Here is a 20,339-nt window from a genome sequence, read left to right on the forward strand (position 1 = left end):
CCTTCCTCCTGATAATCACAGCCCGGTGGAGGTCCTTCTCACAGCGCACCAGGCTTAGGCTGTGTGACTGACAGTATAAGGCAGAAATGACGGTATGCCACTTCTGAGTTTAGGTTATAAAAAATTACCGCTTCTATCATGATGTCCCGCCACCACCTGCTCTGAGGGAAGCCAGAAGCCAGGTCACCAGGACATACAGGCGGCCTGTGAAGAGGCTGAGGATCAGAGTCCTGCTAACAAACACACAGGTGAGTTTGGAAGCGGATTCTTCAGCCACGGTTGGGCCAGGCCTGAGTAGCCCCTGCCAACAACTTGACTGTATCCTTGAGACAGACTGAGCCAGAACCACTAACTGACGGTGCTCCTGGATTCCCGACCCTCCAAAAGTATGCAAGATAATAAATGCTTGTTTTGAACACTATATTTTAGGATAATTTGTTCTACAGCAATAATAAATACAGTCAAGCAGCTTTACTGACAAGATTATTTATAACAATTGTGACAAAACAAAGAGCCTTCTAAGATTTCTGAATTTCCAAGTTAGAGTAACATTGATGCTTTTTCAAAATCCACGTCAATATAACTTTAAAAATGTTAAAAACATGCATAATATTTACCTCTTGATTTAATTATTGCATTTTGATGACACTAAGACATTTCATATTGTTTATTCAATACATAAATTGATTGTAACCATGACCTGAAGATTAAATAGAAAATCAAAATTCATTTTTTAAAAGTATACATAAAAGAATTCTTTTCTTTAGAAACACATTCTAAAATATTATGAGTGAAATGACATAAAAATCTGGAATTTGTTTCAAAATAGTGGTCGTGGTAAGCAGGCGTGAGAATGGATGAAATAATATTGGCAGTGAGTTGATAATTGGCTAAGGGACACATGAGGGTTCACTATACTATTCTCTCTACTTTTGTGTATGTTTGACATTTTCCATATCAAAAGGTTTGGGAGTTTTTTTTGTTTTATTTTGTTTTTAATTTTCTAAGAACACAAAACCAACATAATTTACACTGGATTTCCTTCTCTCCCACCTTAGTCCATCAAAATTTCCACTTGGCATAGCAAAACTCATATAGTCAAGGTGGTATCACATAATTTGTGGAAATGTATCTTACCAAAGAAAAAAGGTTAACCAAAATATGTGTAGTTATTTCTTTCGATAGTAAAGTGGAGGTTTCCTTAAGTAAAATTTTTATTAGTGCAACATGTGCAGTTAACCTTGTAGATGATTTTCAACTATCAAAAGAAAGAATTGTACCTATTGAGTCCTTTTACATTTATGTTCTTGAGCCCTCCTGACCAACTTAGATGTCTGCTTGCCTGAGTGCCTTTGGTCAATTACCCGTAAATAACCTATTCCTAAAACAGATGGGCAACCAACAAAATCTGTAATTCTCATGTGTACAAAGGATCAACCAAAGCTGGTCCTGTTTTCATTCAGAATGTGATTTAAGTTAACATATAATGGGTTTATTATTGTTCTTTTTTTAAAGTATAAGTGCTCTGCTTTCCATCAAACTAAAGAGGTGGGCTCTGTGACACGTGAGAATGATTAGGTTTCTCTGTAGTGAAATGGGCCTGGATTTGGACCCAGAAGAACCTTCCGGTTCTATGAGAACTTCTGCCACTAGCAATGCAAACTCAGACAATTCATTTAACATCTTTAACATGACTGTCAACTGCAAACTAGGGACTGTATTTGACTTGCTATAAACAAAAAATATAATGTGAACAGTACCTTTATTATTCATGCTACTAAAGTGAGGTAAAAAGACAATAACATGGGTGAAAGACATACACCAAAGTTCAAAGGTAAGAGCAGTAAGAGATGTCATAGAACACAGAACACCTCTGGAAGTATGCACAAGGAAATGGTAACTATGGTTTTGTCTAGGGAAAGGAATTGGATGGTTGGGGAAAAGCATGAGACCTATTTTTAACATAATCGTTTTGTCTCTTCTGAAAATGATACCACTTGAATATGTTATCTATTTAAAAAATAATGCTTAAAATTAGCGGTCAGTAAAAAAGGTCACAACCCTAAGGGATTGTATTTGAACATCAAAAGAAGGTTCCAGCAACACCTTGCAAGTCATCCAAGTCTCTGAGGCTTAATCCAGTCAATTACGTTAACGAGCACAGGTCGGTGTTCATGGAGCCATCGCATCCCACCAGGCTCTACGGCTGCTACAGCACGACACAGGCGCTGTCAGCCAGGCTGCACAGCGAGCTCTCGCGCATTTCCAGAGGCCCTGCCCATCCAGCGGGCACGCCTAGAACCCAGCGCAAGCACCAGCAGACATTCAAACGGCTTAGCCAGCTGTCTGCTGTACAACCTCCAAAGTGTTAAGAGCATGTGGGTCACTCGCTGCCTCGTAGGTGAAGGACACAGCTGCATTTTAAATGCACGACTCAAGTCTGCCACAAAAACAACTGTGCATTTTAATTACAAACTGAAGCACTGCAGGAAAAAGGGTAAACTGTTTACTCATTAATGCCCAACAAATTATCCTAACTCAAAAATAAGTCTCAGCCTGTATCTTGGGTAGTGTCTATGTTTTTCTTAATTGTTTTTACATTTCATGTTTAAAAACACAAATTTAAATTAACATACACACATTCTTGGTTCCCTTAAAAGCGGGAGAAAGGGAGGGGAAAGGGGGAGATAAGATGCATGACAACAATAGCTAGCATTCTGTAGCATGCAATACGTCTATAAAGGTAAGTGGGACACTATGGAAAGAACAGAGACCTCTGGGTCTGAGGCCTGGAATTCAAGTTCTCACTCTCCTACCTGCTTGCACACCCATCCTATAACATAGTCACTACTTTCGGGATGAGACGTGGGGAGCGGATTTAACCCTCTGTTGTGACGGAATTAAAGTCATACCAGCAGCATTGCTAGCTCAAATTCAAAATTAACCGTCCATTCTCTGACGCGCACCTCCTCCTGCGTGCCTCCTTCTATGAACGACACTATCATATCCCTGTGGCCTGGGCCCATAATCTCAGTCACGTGTCTCATCTCCCCTTTACCTCACATACAATAAAGTTGTCAAGTTCAATTCTAGTATCCACCCTACTGTCTCTTTTGTCTCGCCTCTCTTTACGCGCACTGCCACTATGCTAGTTCAGCCCCTTTCCCTCGTTTGGTTTACAGGAGGACGATTTCCTAGTTGGTTCCCCCCTTCTAGTCTCTTCCCAGTTTAATCCCATTCTTCACCCCTCATCCAGAGTGATATCCCTAAAGTGCGGCTGTGCGCATGCCACTGCCTAGCCCACAGCTATGGGGCGTCTCCTCTGTCTTGTAGGGTCCTCTCCATAGTCTAGCCTTCCTCGAGCTGCTTTCCAGCCGCCACGTTCCCTTCTTCCATCCACTGTGAAGCCGCGCTGTGTACTCTTTATCACAAACTGGTCTCTAAGCAGTTTATGCCCATCTTCCCTGCCAGTAATGGTTCTAGGATGGGCTCCAGGGAAGGACGCCTTAAGTGGTCTAATCATAACAAAGACTCTGATTTGCTTTTTCATGACCTGAGGGAGGAGTGGAGGAGGAAAGTTAAATCTCTCCCAGGGAAGGTGTGATGTGCAAACATGAAGCCTGAACTAGGACCACCACTGCATTACCATGAAGGAAGGCACCCTGAGGAGGAAGTCAACACTGGGGACACACAGAGCACCAAGAAATGCAGCAAAACGGAGCTAGAGCTCTGTTCAAATTATACCCAAACACTTCCCACCCCCTAGAAAACCCTGTTATGTGAACCAGCCAAACTCCTTTATTTTTTCGCACCTCTTTGATCTGTAACAATAAGCATTCTGATAGAATAATCCTCCAAAAGCCAGATTCAACCTCTCTTCACAACTCATCTCCCACTCTATAAAATGCTTGTAACAGGCTCGTCTACATCCTTCTTTTAAATGTGTAACATATACAGCCAGTTCTATAAACAAAAAATGGAAACAGAGATCCGGACATATGTAAATAAGTTTGCCCCTCTATTTTCTTTTGTGCCCCCATAGTTTGCCCCTCTATTTTCTTTTGTGACTATGCTATATTCTCCAAAACCTTTATTAAAGGACCAATGCCAGTCACAATGCTTAGAGCAACTAAAATTCACCTCAATTCCGTCCATCCTAAAAATTAACTAAACAGAAACAAAATGCAAATAATACCTCTCCAGATAAAAACCAGAATTCTCTCTCTCTTTTAATGTTTTGTTTGTTTTAGAGGAGCAGTTTTGTTTGTTTACTCAAAAGAAAAAATTTAGAATGTACCGTCATTAGTAACACAAGTCACATTCATGTCAGTAAATTGATTGGTTTAAAGAAAATGAGAGAAGCACATCCATCCTTGTATAAGTTTTCCCAATTACTATGACAAATATCCCTTCTTTGGTATCTTAAGGTCTTTGGTTGGTTGGTTGGTTGGTTTAAACATATGAAACTCCTAAGTATGTTTTAGGAGAAAAGTCATTTACAGAAGGGATCTAAAAGCACCAACAGGCAAAATATTCCAAGACAATTAAAAGACTGTCCCTTTTCTTACTATTCTGCTTCAGGCATTCTGTGCAGCCAGTGCCAGCACTGACCATGAAATGTTTACACAGCCCTTACTGTGGGACAGGAAAGGAGCTGTGAGGGACAAGTGTCAGATCTTCTGTAGCTTCTAGATTCAGCCTCCCTAAGATATTATTCTCTCCCAATAGCCTGAAGGGAAACAACAGATTTTCCAACAGAGGTTTCTTATACCATCTAAACATATGTCCCTTCTGGTACTAACTACGAATAAATCAGATTCCCAGTAAAATAGAGGTCATTACTTCATCTTATTGGTCACTGAATTGCCTCCTTTGCTTACTAGCTTCTCTTTCCTATCTTCCCATCTCATTTGTCAACAATGCTTTCCCCTTTTCCATAATGGAAAAAAAATTCTTAAATAGATTATTTTAGCTTTAATCTCCTTAGATTCAAAGTTACTCTTTCTTTTCCCATTTCACTTTAATTACTGATAGTATAGAGGATTTGGCTTCTAAAAAAATGTCTTGCAAGTACTAAGGATTTAATTTTTATCCCTCAAAGTAAATACCTGAGGTAGACAACTCCATTATATTTATTCCTTCATGCTTTCAATCAACAATTAAGGTCTTTACAGATGTCTTATACTAAATCACTGGCAAAGACTTGGGTAAAAAACACACAACAAACTTATGTTGCTCAGCTCTTTTAACCTCAGTAAAATGGTCACTCTGGCTTCTGATCAGCGATCAGAAATCAAAACTCCTTTTTTTATTTTCTACTCCACCCCTTTGGGATAACAGGTGATTGTTGTTTTCTTTAATGCAATCCTGTATTGTCCAGTTTTTAAACTAAGCATATATTACTTTTATAATTTGAAGGCCACAATTTTTTAAAAAGCAGTTATTGACTTTTATTATTTCAAACCAATTATTTTATTTATCCTCACTCCTGGTGAATATTCAGCGTCAGGAAAGTAACATGTAAAGCAAAGTCCTAAAGCTTCATAGTTAAAAATCCTTCTGACACTACATGAAACAGACATTCCTCAGAAAGTCCTACTAAAATGTCTGAAACACAGCAAATGCTTAGTTTTCTGGATAAACTTGATGATAGTATACAGACAATAATAAAATACATAGATGATCCCCAAGGCTTTATTTTTACACTAATTTTACCCTTTCAAAAAAAAAAACACAAAAAAACAACAAAAAACAACTTCTTTTATGAACCACTAACAAGTGGCAAAAGTAAATGAGATCATCTCCTTTTGTCTGTCCCCGATCCTCTCCCTACTCTATTTTAGGCATCTGATAAAGTGTCTGAAAAAGTGTCTATTATAAGATAAGCAGATTAAAGCATTGATTCTCTCTGAAAATATTCGATTTGTTGCTGTTGCATAATACCCTCTGAATCCAGATTTTAACTTCGCATACCTAAAGAGGCAACAATGGGGAGTTGGGTTCTCTTATCCCGGAAACCTCTAATTTTTTGCCTCCCTAAATAGGCAGCATTACTTTATGTTTTACTCCAAATGAAAAACATATTTAGGAAAACATAAACCCACAAAACTTGAAAGTTCCTATTAGAAAATAGATACTTTGAACACTATTAAAAAAAATAGACTTAGAAAAAAATTTTTTACAAAACTCTTGCCCACAATTAAATCTGAATGTTCTCCTCAATTCTAAGAACATCTTTTACAGACACTTAAAGCTTTATGCTGCTGTGTAAGGAAACCTGAGTAGACTGGAGAAAAACTGAAAGGCCCATAATCTCATCACAAAGCGACAGGGTCAAAAGGTAGAGGTCAAGGAACAGGGGAACAGGGTGAAGGTAGTTCCCATACTTGAGAAGAGACTATATCTCATTACTTAAGAAGACATTAAAAAACTATTCAGTGTGTTTACTAAAATAATATAACCATTTACACTCTCCTTTAAGCCCCAAAGCAAATCTGAATTTTACAAAAGAATTTCTTATTTTTAAAAGCAAAGTATTCAAGTTACTTCTTTTTCCCCCACCCATCAATCTCCCTCTCACATATACACCAACGCTTCAGCTCTCCCTCAAAGACTGACTTTCAACAAAATAGACTGATCTATTCAATAGAGTTCAATGGGACACAGAAATAAATACTAAATGTGCACACATGTCAACACACATTTCACATTAAGGCCTCTGCTCTGTAATGATGCAACAAATCATGTCTACTTCTTGGCCTTACGGCCACATTCAGAAAAGCTAAATTTTAACTCCTGCTTAGAGAAGATTTCATTCCAGGGAAGAGCGAGCCTGATTTTGTTAAACTTTCTGTAGGTGTAACATTTGTGCAGGAGACTCTATAATGACTCCTTTAGGGGGCAATTATATCTGTGGGGACTCCAGGGGCTAGGACATTTGTCTGGGTATCTCTCTACTCTTTCTCACACTCTCGCCATAAAATGTTATTTTCCAAGTAGAAAAGAGGGTGAGAGAGAGCTCTATAAGATCAGGGAAAGAGGATTTTGAAATAACAGGTGTGGTTTTAAATTTTTGTTTTTCACCACTTTCTACCTTCCGCACACCCCCACTTTAATTTAACCCTCTCCCCACTAGACCCTTCCACCAGGGACGAGAGGTTTACAAGTGGTTCACAGTAAATGAGGCCTGATGGTCCTTCACTGTGAGGAATACACAAGATTTTACATTTGAGCACACACAGCTTTCATTTAAAATCAAACTGAAGCTAGGGCTACCAATGGAAAAATAAGCACTGCCAGACAGGAGTGAGAACAACTAAACAAAATAACCTATTTTGGCATAATCACCTTAGTGGTACTAAAGCCTGTGTTTTAATAAACTGTGAAATCACAGTCATTGTTCTCGTGAACAATGGCACAAAGCAAATGAAGTATGAAAGCTCATTTCCCTGGAGCTGAGCCAGAATATTTTGAAATCCAGACAAAAGTTTATTAAGAAAAAGAATACACTTGAGACAGGAGATGGGAAAGATTTTTAAACAATCTGTTATCTTGCTACCCCAGCCATTTAAATTTCCTTAAACTGAAGAGAAATGAACCTAGAAAACGAAACAAAGCCTGTGGTCTAGAAGTGAATCATTCAGACGCCTTACAGCTCTAAGCAGTCCTGAATTCCTACGGCTCACACTCCTTACGGAAGGCACTGTCTCATCCGTGTGGAATTCCAGTTGATATGCTGGTGCTGATTCGTATGACAAGAAGGACACTCGTGTCAGGACACTGCACGAGAGATGCTCACTGCCCCTCCAAACAATGCCTGCCTCACCTGCCTCGGGAGAAATAACCCCTCCTTGCTATTTTAGTCCTGATCTACAGGGGGGAAAATGATATGAACTTAATACGTACAGAGAAAGAGAAAGATCTAGCAAAACGTCCGTTTTCTCAAAGGACTGAGAGAGAAGGAAACGGAAGGAAACTGAAGGGATACCAGAAATAGAAAGTATGAAACCTGAAAAGGCTGTGGGAAATAAGAAACTCTTCCCAGTGTCTGCTGGCGGAAAAGGTAACTGGAGGATTCAATTAGACATTAGAATTCCTTCACTATGAGGTTTTAATGACACTGGAATTCTGGCCAAAAGCATATTCTTCTTCTACAGGTTTTTATAGAAAAGAGACAATCAAACTAGCAAAAGAAGGCAGCTTCATGAGGACTAAGGTGAAAATAAGGATAATCTTTGAAAAAGGAATTAGAAAAAAATAGTACAAAAGCCTGGACTGAGCAAACCTGTGTCAAGCTGTACTGAGGAACTAGTAAGACTATCGGAAACTTAATTTATATGTCACTTCTACATTCATGTTTCTTCAAACTACAGAATAATTTCCTGTGTTACACAAATGACAGTAAAAGGGTGGCGTACTAGAAAAGAGGAAGACGGGCAGGAGCAAGAAAACATGGCCTTCAAAGCAGAAACCTGGATTCTCCAGGCACGGGCAGGAGAAAATTACACAAAACAACTGGATTTACATCACAAGGCCTCTGGGATCTAAAACAGCCCACTTACAAATGTCTTTAAACTGGGTTTCACAGTTTAAAACCTAGAGGTCCACACTATATCTAACAATTCAGCATGCTCATCCTCACAGCAGGGCCGAACTTAAAAGATTCTACAACTAAAATTCTATGTCATATTTTTGTACCATTCCATAGCTTCAAAGCTCTTTCCAAGACATCATCACATTTTATCATTGAAGAAAGTATCTAGAAACAATCTAGATCAGCCTCAGTGTTGAAAAACAGACTCTCAAGTATGTCCTCAGATTACGAACAATTTTTGTTTTTACATCTACAGGGAAGGGAAGCACAGAAGACTACTTTTGCAGTGGTATTCCTAAGAGAATATGAGTATGTGCGAACTATTCACAGCTCATCAGTAACAGTAGCTTAGCAGTAGCCTTAACAAGATAGGCTTCCATTATGCCCACGGAATGCCACCTCTTTCTCTTCCATCCAATAAAAGCCCATAGGAATGGAAACGAGTGAGAGTGACATCACTGGAGGGAAGACCTTGAATCCATTCCACTTACAGAAAAACACGTATCATTTACACCTCAGTATTTCAACTATTGTTTATAATTACTTGTGACCCAGCTCACAAATGGCAGGTCCACTAATGTGTCACCACCCAGTGGCTAAGGACAGCTAGTCTGCAGGCCTGGGAGGGGCAGCAGGACAGACTGGATGCGGGCTCTTTGAAGCCAGACAGCCTGGGGTGCAATCCCGCTTTGGCCTTTACTGTCTCTGAGTTTGGGCAACACCTCAGGGATCCTCAGCCTCCTTATCTGTAAAATGGAAAATAACACCTTCAAGTTACTGTGAGGCATAAAGATAATGTTTATAAATCACCAAACACAATTCATGACCCAATAAACACTATTAATACTTTCAGAGCTTCATCACATAAATGTGATGTCCTGGAGCTACCTCTAACTTAATAGTGCTAGTACACAACTTGGAAAGTCATTTAAAGAAAGCATTATTTTAAAAAATACCTTTCTGTACCAGGGATGTGTACAAGTTTACAGAAAAAAATAAAAGGTATTAACTCAAGAAGCCCGTGTTAATTAAACAGTTACAATATTTTAATTAGACTACAGTTAGTAAATGTCATGGATTCTTGGGAAAGGTGCAGGGATGTCTGAGAAAGCAACTCTTTCATGTTCTTCTAGCCTTATAATGTGCTGTCTCAGCAGCGTAGAAAATGGTTCCACTTTTATTCCTAGAATCCTCCATTCTTACCTGCTTACACTCAGCCAACCATCGTTGCATTCTGTTTGAAAAGTAATGTGGAAAAGACAGTCTCGTACTGAAAATTTTTGAAATCTCTGGCTAAAAGGTCATTATATGGTGCCATCTTAAAAAGCCAAGCCTTAGGCGGAAAAGAACATTACATCAGGCACAATAAAGACAAAACATAGATGGAAAAAATATATAAAGAATTAAACTTTACAGAAATAAAGAACTCAACTGACTACCCATACCCAAAGCTGACGTGGAAGCCCGTGACCAAGGAAACTGAATGCAATTTCCTAAGATATTCTTGTAAAACCACAACTGATGCTACAAGCGCTCTTCAATACAACCACTTTCTGAAATTTCATAAACACTACCCATCATTCATGTGCTCATCACGTGGCACTAGTTTATAAATAAATAAGACATGTTATTTGCTTTAAAAAAAAAAAAATTAAAGCCTTGCTAATACCTGCATGTTCGCTAGCATAAAGGTGGTAAAGAAAAAAAAAGGTTATTAATTTCATTTATAATAGCTTATTTCAAGAGGGCAGGAATAGGCTAATAAATATAATAGAAGAAATTTTAGTAGCTTACCACAAAGCTGATATATACCTTTTTAAAAAATTAATAATTCATCCACACTCTTGCTTCTTCATCAATCTCAAGGTTCTCATAAAAAAACACACAACGAAACCTCTAGCTTCCACTTTAGAGGTTATAAACCCACACATAAATCAAAACCTACTAACTTTTATTGTCAGTAACAAAAGGATAAGTTATATTTTTGTCCATCTCAAATTATCTCATCCACTTAGCCGAACAATCTATTTAAGTCCCTATTATGGGTCAGGCACTATCTTGGTTACTGTACAATAATAAACAAGAGAGACAGAGGTCCCACCCTTTAGCAGCCAGCCAACAATACTGGGGAAGACTGACATGACAAAGTAGCGAAATGCATTTACAATCTATCCAATCTATCCTCAACAAAAGTAGTGAAATACGTTTACAATCTATCCTCAGGTACCAGGAAGTGCTATGAGGAAAATTTAGCAGGGTGACTGGCAAGAATGGGGAGGCAGGGGTAGGAAGGACACCATTATACGGAATGGTCTGGCAAGGCTGCCCTGAGGAGGTAACACACGTGCAGAGACTTGAATGCTGAGAAGAAGCCAATCTTGCAAAGATATAGGGCTGTATTGTCTAAGAGGGTGGCCACTGGCCTGGCCCCATGTGGCTACTGAGCACTGGAAATGTGGCTAGTCCAAACTGATACAGGCTGTCTTAAATATATACTAGATTTTGAAGGTCTAGTTTAAAAAAAAGTATCTCATTTATCATTTTTATGTTATGTTGAAATAATATCATTGATTCATAAAATGAATCATTAAAATGAATATCACCTGTTTCTTTTTACTTTTTAAATGTGGCTACTAGAAAATTTAAAATTACAAACGTGTCTCACATTTTATAACGGATGATGCCCGTCTAGGGGAGAGGATGCCAGGGAGGGAACAGAAGATGAACAGGCCATGAGACAAGCAGCAGCTTGCTGTGTTTAAGGACCTGCAGGAAAGCCGACGTAAAAAATCCTACGTAAAATACAACGAAAAAGTGATCCAGTCAGAAGAGGATGCAATGGAAGGCAGAGGCCAGAAAATGAAGAGCCTTGTAAACCAGGGTATTATAGACTAAATATCTGTGTCCCCCCAAAATTATTATGATGAAATTTAATCTCCAATGTGATGATGTCGGGAGGTGGGGCCTTTGGAAGGTACTTAGGTCATAAGGGTAGAGCCCCCATGAATGGGATTTGTGTCCATATAAAAGAGATCCCAGGGATCACCCGCACTCCTTCTACGTCAGAAGACCATCTATGAGCCCCCCAGGTAGAGGACTCTCCCCAGACACCGGATCTGCTGGCACCTTGATCTTGGCCTTCCCAGCCTCCAGAAATTTGTTTAAGAGCCACCCAGTCTATGGGTGGCAGCCCAAATAAAGACATAGGGTGAAGAGTTTGAATCTTAATCTGAATACAAAAGAAGCTACTTAAGAATTTTAAGTGGAAAAAAATTATTGTAAGATCCCATTAGCGATTCCGTAGAGAATTGGCAGTATCATCCATACTACTAGAATACAGACTTCTAGAGATTATCTAAGATGGTAATTTCAAACAGGGTTTCCTGGATCCCTAAGAGTCCATGTAGGTAGAATCCATGAACTGATATTAACATTTCAAAAAAATTATTAAAAATTGCACCTCTCCTGTAAAGGGAAATGCACAGATTGATTTGTTTTCCTTTCCGTGTAGCAGAAAAAATTACTTGATCAGTCCTCATGTGGTATATGTAGTATATATTCATTGTCACGTTTGTATGTCATTTAGGGTTAATTTTCGTATTAACTGATGCGTTTAGTTTTTTTACTCAAAACCAATTTCAGGCCCATGGAAGAGAAAGGGGTGATATGTTCAGAAGTCAGTCACCTCATTTAACCCCTTCAAGACAGATGAAAACACTGAGGCCCTCAGCTGTCCAAAATGACGGGTTAGGACTAATATCTCGGCTTCTGACTGTGTGTCCAGCTTTAACTACTGTTCTCACTGTCCTTACAGCCAAGGTTTCACAAGCAATCAGACTTTCCTTTTAAAAATTATAAACTTATCTAAGGACAAGTAACAATTCATGCTAAGAAAAGATAGATAAAACCCAGTAAGAAGAACAAAGAGATTAAAAAACTTAAAAAGTGTATTTTTATTTATGTAAATATACATTAATAAAGATAAAAGTAACATCAAATACATACTCTTCCAATTTTTTTGAAAAATAAATGTAGGAGAGTATGTAAGAGACATGAAGGGTGCTGGCCATAAGAAGAGACAAGCGAGGTCAAGTCATAAAGGTCATAAATACCAGTAGTCTCCCTCTTAGTTATCTTTCTTACCATGTGGCCACGAAAATAAGACCTAGAAAGACAATCAGTTCTAATGTGTCTTTTGGAGCAAAAATTAATATGACTTGGTCTTATTTTAATATAAGACCGGGTCTTATAACATAACATAACATAACATAACATAACACAACACAATATAACATAACACAACATAACGTAACACAGGGTCTGATGTTAATTCTTGCTCCAAAAGACTCATTAGAGCTGATTGTCCGACTAGGCCTTATGTTTGGGGAAACACGGTACATAGAGGATTTAAAAGGTAGTCTCATTTGATTATAAGGTTATCCAATAGGGTTCCTATACTGGTAGATTTCATGATCTGGATGATACAGTGTATATTACTAAGGAGGAAGCAAAGGTAGTGGGTATGGGCATAAATGGATCACGTCAGACAGACCTTCAATCCAGGTTTCTGGCTTATTATATAAACCTGTGTTAAATACTTAAACTCCCTCGCCTCAGTTTCTTCATCTGTAAAACACAGAAAATAGTGCCACCTCCTAAGGTTGTTGTCACGAGTAAATGAGGTAGTAACTGTGAAGCATTTAACTATCAAGCTTGGCATGTAGAAAGCACTGAATAAATGTCGGTTATCTTATTGCTATTTCATTGTAGATTCTTACAGAATGGTGAGTGTCACCTGTATACGCCACAACCTGGCACACTATAAGCATTTAACATTGAATAATTAATCCAAAGTGTAATAGCTAGTTATGCTTACCAAAACAAAATTTAGATCATTATCCACCAACAATGTTAAGGGTCTGGAGATATGGCACTTGCTTCCTAAAGCACCTTATGTAGGAACTGTCTTTACCCTCCAATAAACGTTTTCTTCCGTATGACACTTCATGGAAATTACGATTAATAACGCATTGTATTCTAGACATTTACTTGTATTACTCCAGGAGTGTCCGTGACCAGCAGTGGAAATACAAGCAAAAGCATATACTCAGAAATGTCAGAACAGTCTGTCACCACACCTCAGCAGCAGATATACTTGCACTCCTCCAGCCCCCCTGTATCTCTGCCCCCACCCCTTCCCCTTTCACTAATAACAATTTTCTCCTCCTCGTCTGTTTCTCCCTCCTCCCCTTTCCCTGCACATCACATCTTTTCTGGTCTGTCCCGCATTAACAGAGCAGATGCCTGAGCCCTGGGGTTATCACAGGGAGTTTAGCTGCACTCACTGTTGGACCAATTTCACCATAGAGACTTTTTATTCCCAGTGGATTTTAAAAACCAAGTTATCAATATACCATAGCAACTAAATCTTGAATCTTCTTTGGCCTCATTAGAATGGAGGCTGATTCTTGTAGTATTACTTTTTCCTCGGCTCCCCAGTTACCAGGCCTTGACCATCAAACCTCCCAAACATAACCTATTGTGGGTCTTGGATGTCAACAAAGCTAACCCCTGAGGCACTCCCCACGGCCGGTCAGACCCGGGCCACTCCTACCCCACCGAAACCTGGCCACTATTTTTCAAAGACATACTTTAGCACAGTCTTGGCTAGGATATTCAGTCTGGACTAAGGGCAAGCCTTAAGAGCTTGCTGAACTCAAGTCAAGTCATCTTTTTTCTGAGCTTAAATAACTATGGAGTGTAGTGTACTAGAACAACCAGGTGTCTGTGGCTGGTCAAATGTGACCTCTGAGAGGGCCCTTCACCTCTCAGCCTTGGTTCTTCTATGTAAACGATGTCTAAAGTCCCTTCCAGAACTATCGTGGCATGATACTCTGCCAGTCTCAACTAAATTTTTTATCTGAATTTAGACCACGACTCCACCGCCTCTAACCTCTTCTGGAAACCACACCCAAGATAACCAAAGCTAAAAATAAACAGCTAGAGACACCAAGAAAGAGGGCTAAACAAAGGCCTGCGGCAGGAATCTCACCCATCTGACTTCAGTATCTATCAGGAGATCTGAATCCAGCAACCATGGGAATGCTTTAAGAATACTCTGGTCACCACAGAATTTGTAGACTCATACATAAACTTCACATTCATTCACTTATTAAACACGGTGTACTATGTATAAGGTACTATGAAAGAGAGCGGCAAAGACCCTTCCCTCTTGGGGACTTGCATATTGATGTTACTTAAACAAAACTCTAATTACATCCTTCATTTTTCCACTGCCTAACAGATTTGTTGCTATAAATCAAGCCCCATAAGTTCCTACAGCTAGGTGTTAGATGAAATGAGCCATAAAAGAAATTTTCAACATGACATCTGCCTTCCTTCACATCAACTAATTCCAACAACTTACTTCTACTTACACCTCTTTTTTGTATCTTTAACATTTAAAGGAAATTTAAACATTTCTGCTTTAGCACTTGACATTTTTGTTTATGGATGAGGTGTATCTTGAAAATGTACAGTAAACAGGAGAAGCACAACAGCTAATATGTGCTAGAAAAAGAACAATGGGTGGGTGGGCTGGCGCCGTGGCTCAGACAGTTAGAGCTCCATGCTCCTAACTCGATTCCCACATGGGCCAGTAGGCTCTCAACCACAAGGTTGCCAGTTCAACTCCTCCAGTCCCCTGCAACTAAGATTGAACACGGCACCTTGAGCTGAGCTGCTGCTGAGCTCCCAGATGGCTCACTTGGTTGGGAGCGCGTCCTCTCAACCACAAGGTTGCCGGTTCGACTCCCACCAGGGATGGTGGGTAGCACCCCCTGCAACTAGCAACCGCAACTGGACCTGGAGCTGAGCTGCGCCCTCCACAGCTAAGACTGAAAGGACAACAACTTGAAGCTGAACGGCACCCTCCACAACTAAGATTGAAAGGACAACTTGACTTGGAGGGAAGTCCCGGAAGTACACACTGTTCCCCAATAAAGTCCTGTTCCCCTTCCCCAATAAAATCTCAAAAAAAATAAGAACAATGGGTAATATCAGTCAGTATATCTGTATATGTATATACATGCATATGTGTGTATACTGTGTGTGTGTGTGTCCCTGTAAACTTTCTGGGTCCTCCATTAAAAATATGTATTTAAATTATTTTCATTTATTAGGAGACCTATTTGAGATGAAAGAAATCTTTTCTACTATTGGTAAAGCTGGGCTTTCAGGGAGGAGTGTCCACAAAACAATTTAAAGTCCTGATAACTTTATCATAAGGTCTTAGTCTATTTAATTGTGACTCTATCATATGGTTTGTGTCCTTAATTTGATTTCAATGTCCTACCACCAGCAGAGTATAAATTCTAGGAATATGTGCATGTTAATAAAATGTCTATAAAGCAATTGGTAGAATTTATGCTTAATATAAGTCAATTAAGACCTTCTACAGGCACGGTGACAACTTGTAAACTAGAAACTTAACTATCATTAACTTTGAAATTAAAGCAGCAAAACAGAGACAACCTTCTGACTAATTTGCCTAACTCAGTGGTCTTGTTTCCTAATCCTCAGATGTACCTCTATAGAAATAGTCAAGAAGATTGTTAGTTGGGAACACGCTATTACATTTTCCTGTTTTCCTCTCATCTCACTGGTTACACTTCTTAATCTCTTTAGAAATGTCTCCTCTTCATCCTCCCCACCTCTGAATGTTGGAGTGTCTCTGGGACACAATCCTTGGGCCTCTTCTCACTCTCACTCCCTGGGTAATGGTACCCATTGTCATGGCTTTCAATTTATATCTAAATATAAATTTAGACCCGAGATGTCTTGCCAACTGGATAGTTCCATCTGAATGTCTAAGGGGCACCTCAAACGTAACAGGCCCAAACCTGAACTAATCTTCTCCAGCCTGCTTCTGCATCACAGTCTTCCTATTTCACTAAACAGAGATAATTGTTTAGGCTGAAACTCTTCGAGTCATCTTTAATCATTTTCTTTGACTGTAAATACCACATCCAGTTCATCAGCAAGTCCTGCTGGTTCTACCTTCAAAATACATCTAGCTTATTAACACTTCACTACTACCGCCTTGGTACAAGCCACCAGTACCTCTCACTTAGAATGTGGAAAGGAGCCTCCTAATTGGTCTGCCTCCCCCCTTGCCGGTGATATAGTCTAGTCGACATGGCACATGGTACGACAAGCCACAGCAGTCCTTTTAGAGGACACATCAAATCTTGTCATTACACTGCTCAAAACCTTCTAGTGCTTTCCCATCTCAGAGTAAGAGCCTAACAGTTGTCTACGAGGCCCTACACAAGCTGCCCTACCCTTTCTCTACGGTCGTATCTATTACTCTCCCCTTCATTCAGCTCCAGCCATACTGGCCTCCTTGCTGTTACCTGCACAAACGAGGCACTCCCCCACCTCAGGTCTCTGCACGTGCCATTTCATCTGCCTACAATGCTGTTCCCCAAGAAAATCCACGTGGCTTACTTCCAAGAACCCTTCAGGGCTCTGTTCAAATGTCAACTTATCTGTAAGGCTGCCCTAACCATCTTATTTAAAATCGTAACCCCATCACCCAACCATTCTGCTCCCACTACCCTAGCCTCATTTCCCTGCTTTATTTTTCCTCATAGCATGTATTTACATCTGGCAAACTATATATTTTCATTATTTCTTTACACTAGAATGTAAGCATTATAATGGTAGGGATTTTTTATTGCTTTGTTCACAGCTGTCCCCAGTGCCTAGAACACACCTAGAAAAAAATCTACACCTCAAGACTTTCAAAAACCTTTCATTCAACTACAGAGGGTGCCAAAAAAATGTATACACATTTTAAGATAACATCTCTTAAAATGTGTATACACTTTTGTTGATACTTGATTATCAGGCAAAATGTTATTTCAAAACACCAAGTGTTATGAGGAACAGAAATTTCACTCATGCATAGTACTGCAAAAGGAAAAGCCAGTTTGTGTCTAAAAAAATGCATTAAAAATTAATTCTTTACTGTTTAATTTTGTTGAAGGCGTTTGCACTGTGCCTAAAGAGTCCCAAGCCACACCTACAGGTGTTGTTTTAGCTTTACTAGGCATACATACTTGAGATGGAAAAGAAAAAAATACAGGCTTTTCACTTTCATCAGTCACCAGTGACAGAAGGGCTCCAAGTGGACCTGGTGCCACAAATGTTTAGAATGTTTAGGGAAGACAGAATTCTAGAATATAAAATAACCCCTTCACCAACCCCCAAAGAGGGATCTCTCTAAATTCCAATGCAGACATTTTTTCTGACTTTCTACCCCTCAATATAGCCATTCTTAATATGTACATGAAATCTTAATTGAAGAAATAACATGATTACATAATTACATATACAGAAAAACCTGGTACTCATTCCTCCTTTGCAAAAAAATTTTAACTAAAACTTATAGTTTTTGTTGAAAACGTTTTGCTGTGAAACTGACTTAAAAAGATACTCACTTAGCTAAGACGTGGGTTGATGGGTACTGTATCTTAAGGCTGAACAGTTTTGTTTACTATTGTTTAGTAGTTAAAACATTCTTCCCAGCCCCCACCCACTCAAAAAGAAGAGTGGGGGGAAAATACACATTGGTGCAATCAGTAAGGAACGTTGTGTCCAAAGGAAGCTGTTCTGAAGGGCTATGACCTGTTTAACACTGACACAGATAAAGTTCAGGAGGTAGATGTCACTGGTCTCACCCATTAAAAAAAACCATGATTCAGATCCAAGAAGGCAAGCAGAAAGGAAAAGGCGTGAAAAATGAAATCAGTCGTTTCTCCTCGGCCTCCTCTTGACACTGTGCACTCCCCCCCCCACCCCACCATCCTTTAAGGGCTCTTTTCCCAGCGTCGGTTCCCCAGCTCAACCCTGCACTGCGCCATCAAATGAGTCAAGGGGAAGGACCGAAGCCCCTCCAGGAAAACCCAGGCAGTAACACACGGTGCGCCCCACAGAGAGAAAAATATCCCACTACTGAAACTCGGGAACAGTGTACGCAGTGTCACCAAAGCCTCGTGCCGGTCCCCAGCGGTCAAAGGTCTTCGTCAGCTCCCTGACACTGCCAAATCGACCAGATTCCAAAAGGTGACTCGACCGTCATCGCAGAACCCGAGGCGGGAGGCGGCGCTGACCGGGAACAGTCAGGGATGAAGTCCAACTAGCCTCCTCCCGCCCTGCGCTCGCCCCGCGGGGCCACTACCGCCCCGGTGGGGGCTCGCCCCGCAGCCCCTCCCTCCAGGGGTCCCGAGCGCCGCGTCACGCGTCGGGGCTGAAACTTCGCAGCCGGGGCGCCGAGGGTGTGGGGTGGGGGTGGGGGTGGGGGTGGGATACACGGATCGCAGCAAGGCAGGGGGGTTAACGCGCCCGGTGACTCACTGGCCGCCTCCGTGTGCAGCTGCAGGCGAGGGGCCCGCGTGCCGGCGGGGGCACTGCCCTCGGGGTCGCCCCTGCCCCCGCGCCCGTTATTAATAACCCCGCGCCCAGGAGGCAAAAGCCCGCAGCGGGCGCTCCGGGCGGCGCGGCGCCCGTGGGCTTAGGAGCGCACCCTGCAAGTGGAATAAATAACAATGTCATTACATCGCCGCCCGAGCGCTCGGCCGGCCGGGAAACGGGCGCTGCCGGGAGCTGACTTTGTCTGCAGCCCGCACCCCGCCTTCCTCGCGTCCCCCGCGCGCCTCGGGGAACGTCCGCAGCGCCGCAGCCCGGCCTTACCCGCCAGCTCATCGGGCTCCAGCCCGCTGTCCGCGTCGATCCCGCACAGCACGAAGTAGTGCGCGAAGCGGCAGGCGGCCGGGGAGGAGCCCGGGCCGGGCGTCGCGCCGCTCCCGCTCATCCCGGCCGCGCTGCTCCCGCCGCCGCCGCGCAGGAAGGCGAGGAGCCGAGGCTGCGGCTCCGCCTGCCGTCTCCGCGTGCCCGGCCTACGGCGACCCCGGCGCGCCCATGGCCGCGCCGCCGCCGCTCGTTACCGCAGCCTCACTCCCCGCTCGGCGCCGGGGAAGCGGCCGCGGGCTCGCGCCCAGGGGTTCCCGATCTGGACCGCGGTCCCGGCGGGGAGGGGCGCGCAGGGGGAGTGTCGGCGGGAGAGGCCGCGCCGCCGCAGCCGCGCGAGCGAGCGGGGAGCTACTGCGTCTGGCGCCCGCCGGTCAGCTGAGCGGCGCGCGGGGAGGGCGGGGGCGCCCGGGACCAGCGCGTGGAGCCGGTGGAGGGGGGGCGGGGGGCGGGGGAGGGCGCGCGCGCGAAGGGCACGCGTTTCGCCCGTGCGCGCGCGCGCCCAGCGGGCTACGGGGGAGCGCCCGGCGCCGGCGGGATTGGTGCCAGCCGGCCCGCGCTGCGGCGCAGGGGGCGACCACACGCAGACACGCCTCCCGACCTCCTCCAGCCGGCTGGAGGGCCGGCCACAGAGCGGCCGTCCGCCTTCTAAAGGGATGCTGCCTAGCCGGATGTTAAAGAAATAAAAATAAATAAATAAATAAATGCAGCTTTAGGGAGGGTTGGCAGCCGCTCTGAGATCATTTCCCACAACGGTCTGGACCATCAACATCTTTTAAACGGTGGCAGGAGCAGATGCCTATCTCGTTTTAAGATCCTAGTCCTCGAATCCTTCCCCAAGCCTTCGTCCCCATTCACAAGCAACCCTTCCTCAGTGAATTGGTGGCAACTCCGCGGTGGGAGAAAAACCAAAAACAAAAAACCTCAATACCCA

General features: G+C 42.1%; 1 protein-coding gene across 3 annotated transcripts in view; it reads right to left on the minus strand.

Moving 5' to 3' along the window:
- The window catches only part of DENND5B (DENN domain containing 5B), a 146,765-nt gene extending 127,145 nt beyond the window's left edge, over positions 1-19,620 (minus strand). Inside the window, exon 1 of one of the 3 annotated variants that reach the window (XM_081058740.1) lies at positions 19,349-19,620. In XM_081058740.1, coding sequence (XP_080914866.1) covers positions 19,349-19,469 — 121 coding nt within the window. In that variant the 5' untranslated portion in view covers positions 19,470-19,620. The remainder of the gene's footprint in view (positions 1-19,348) is intronic. The other 2 variants (XM_081058741.1, XM_081058742.1) reach the window with 2 other exon arrangements.
- Between the last annotated feature and the right edge of the window lie 719 nt (positions 19,621-20,339).

The sequence above is a fragment of the Rhinolophus hipposideros genome, assembly GCF_964194185.1.
Source record: "Rhinolophus hipposideros genome assembly, chromosome: 9".
Taxonomy (NCBI): Eukaryota; Metazoa; Chordata; class Mammalia; order Chiroptera; family Rhinolophidae; genus Rhinolophus; species Rhinolophus hipposideros.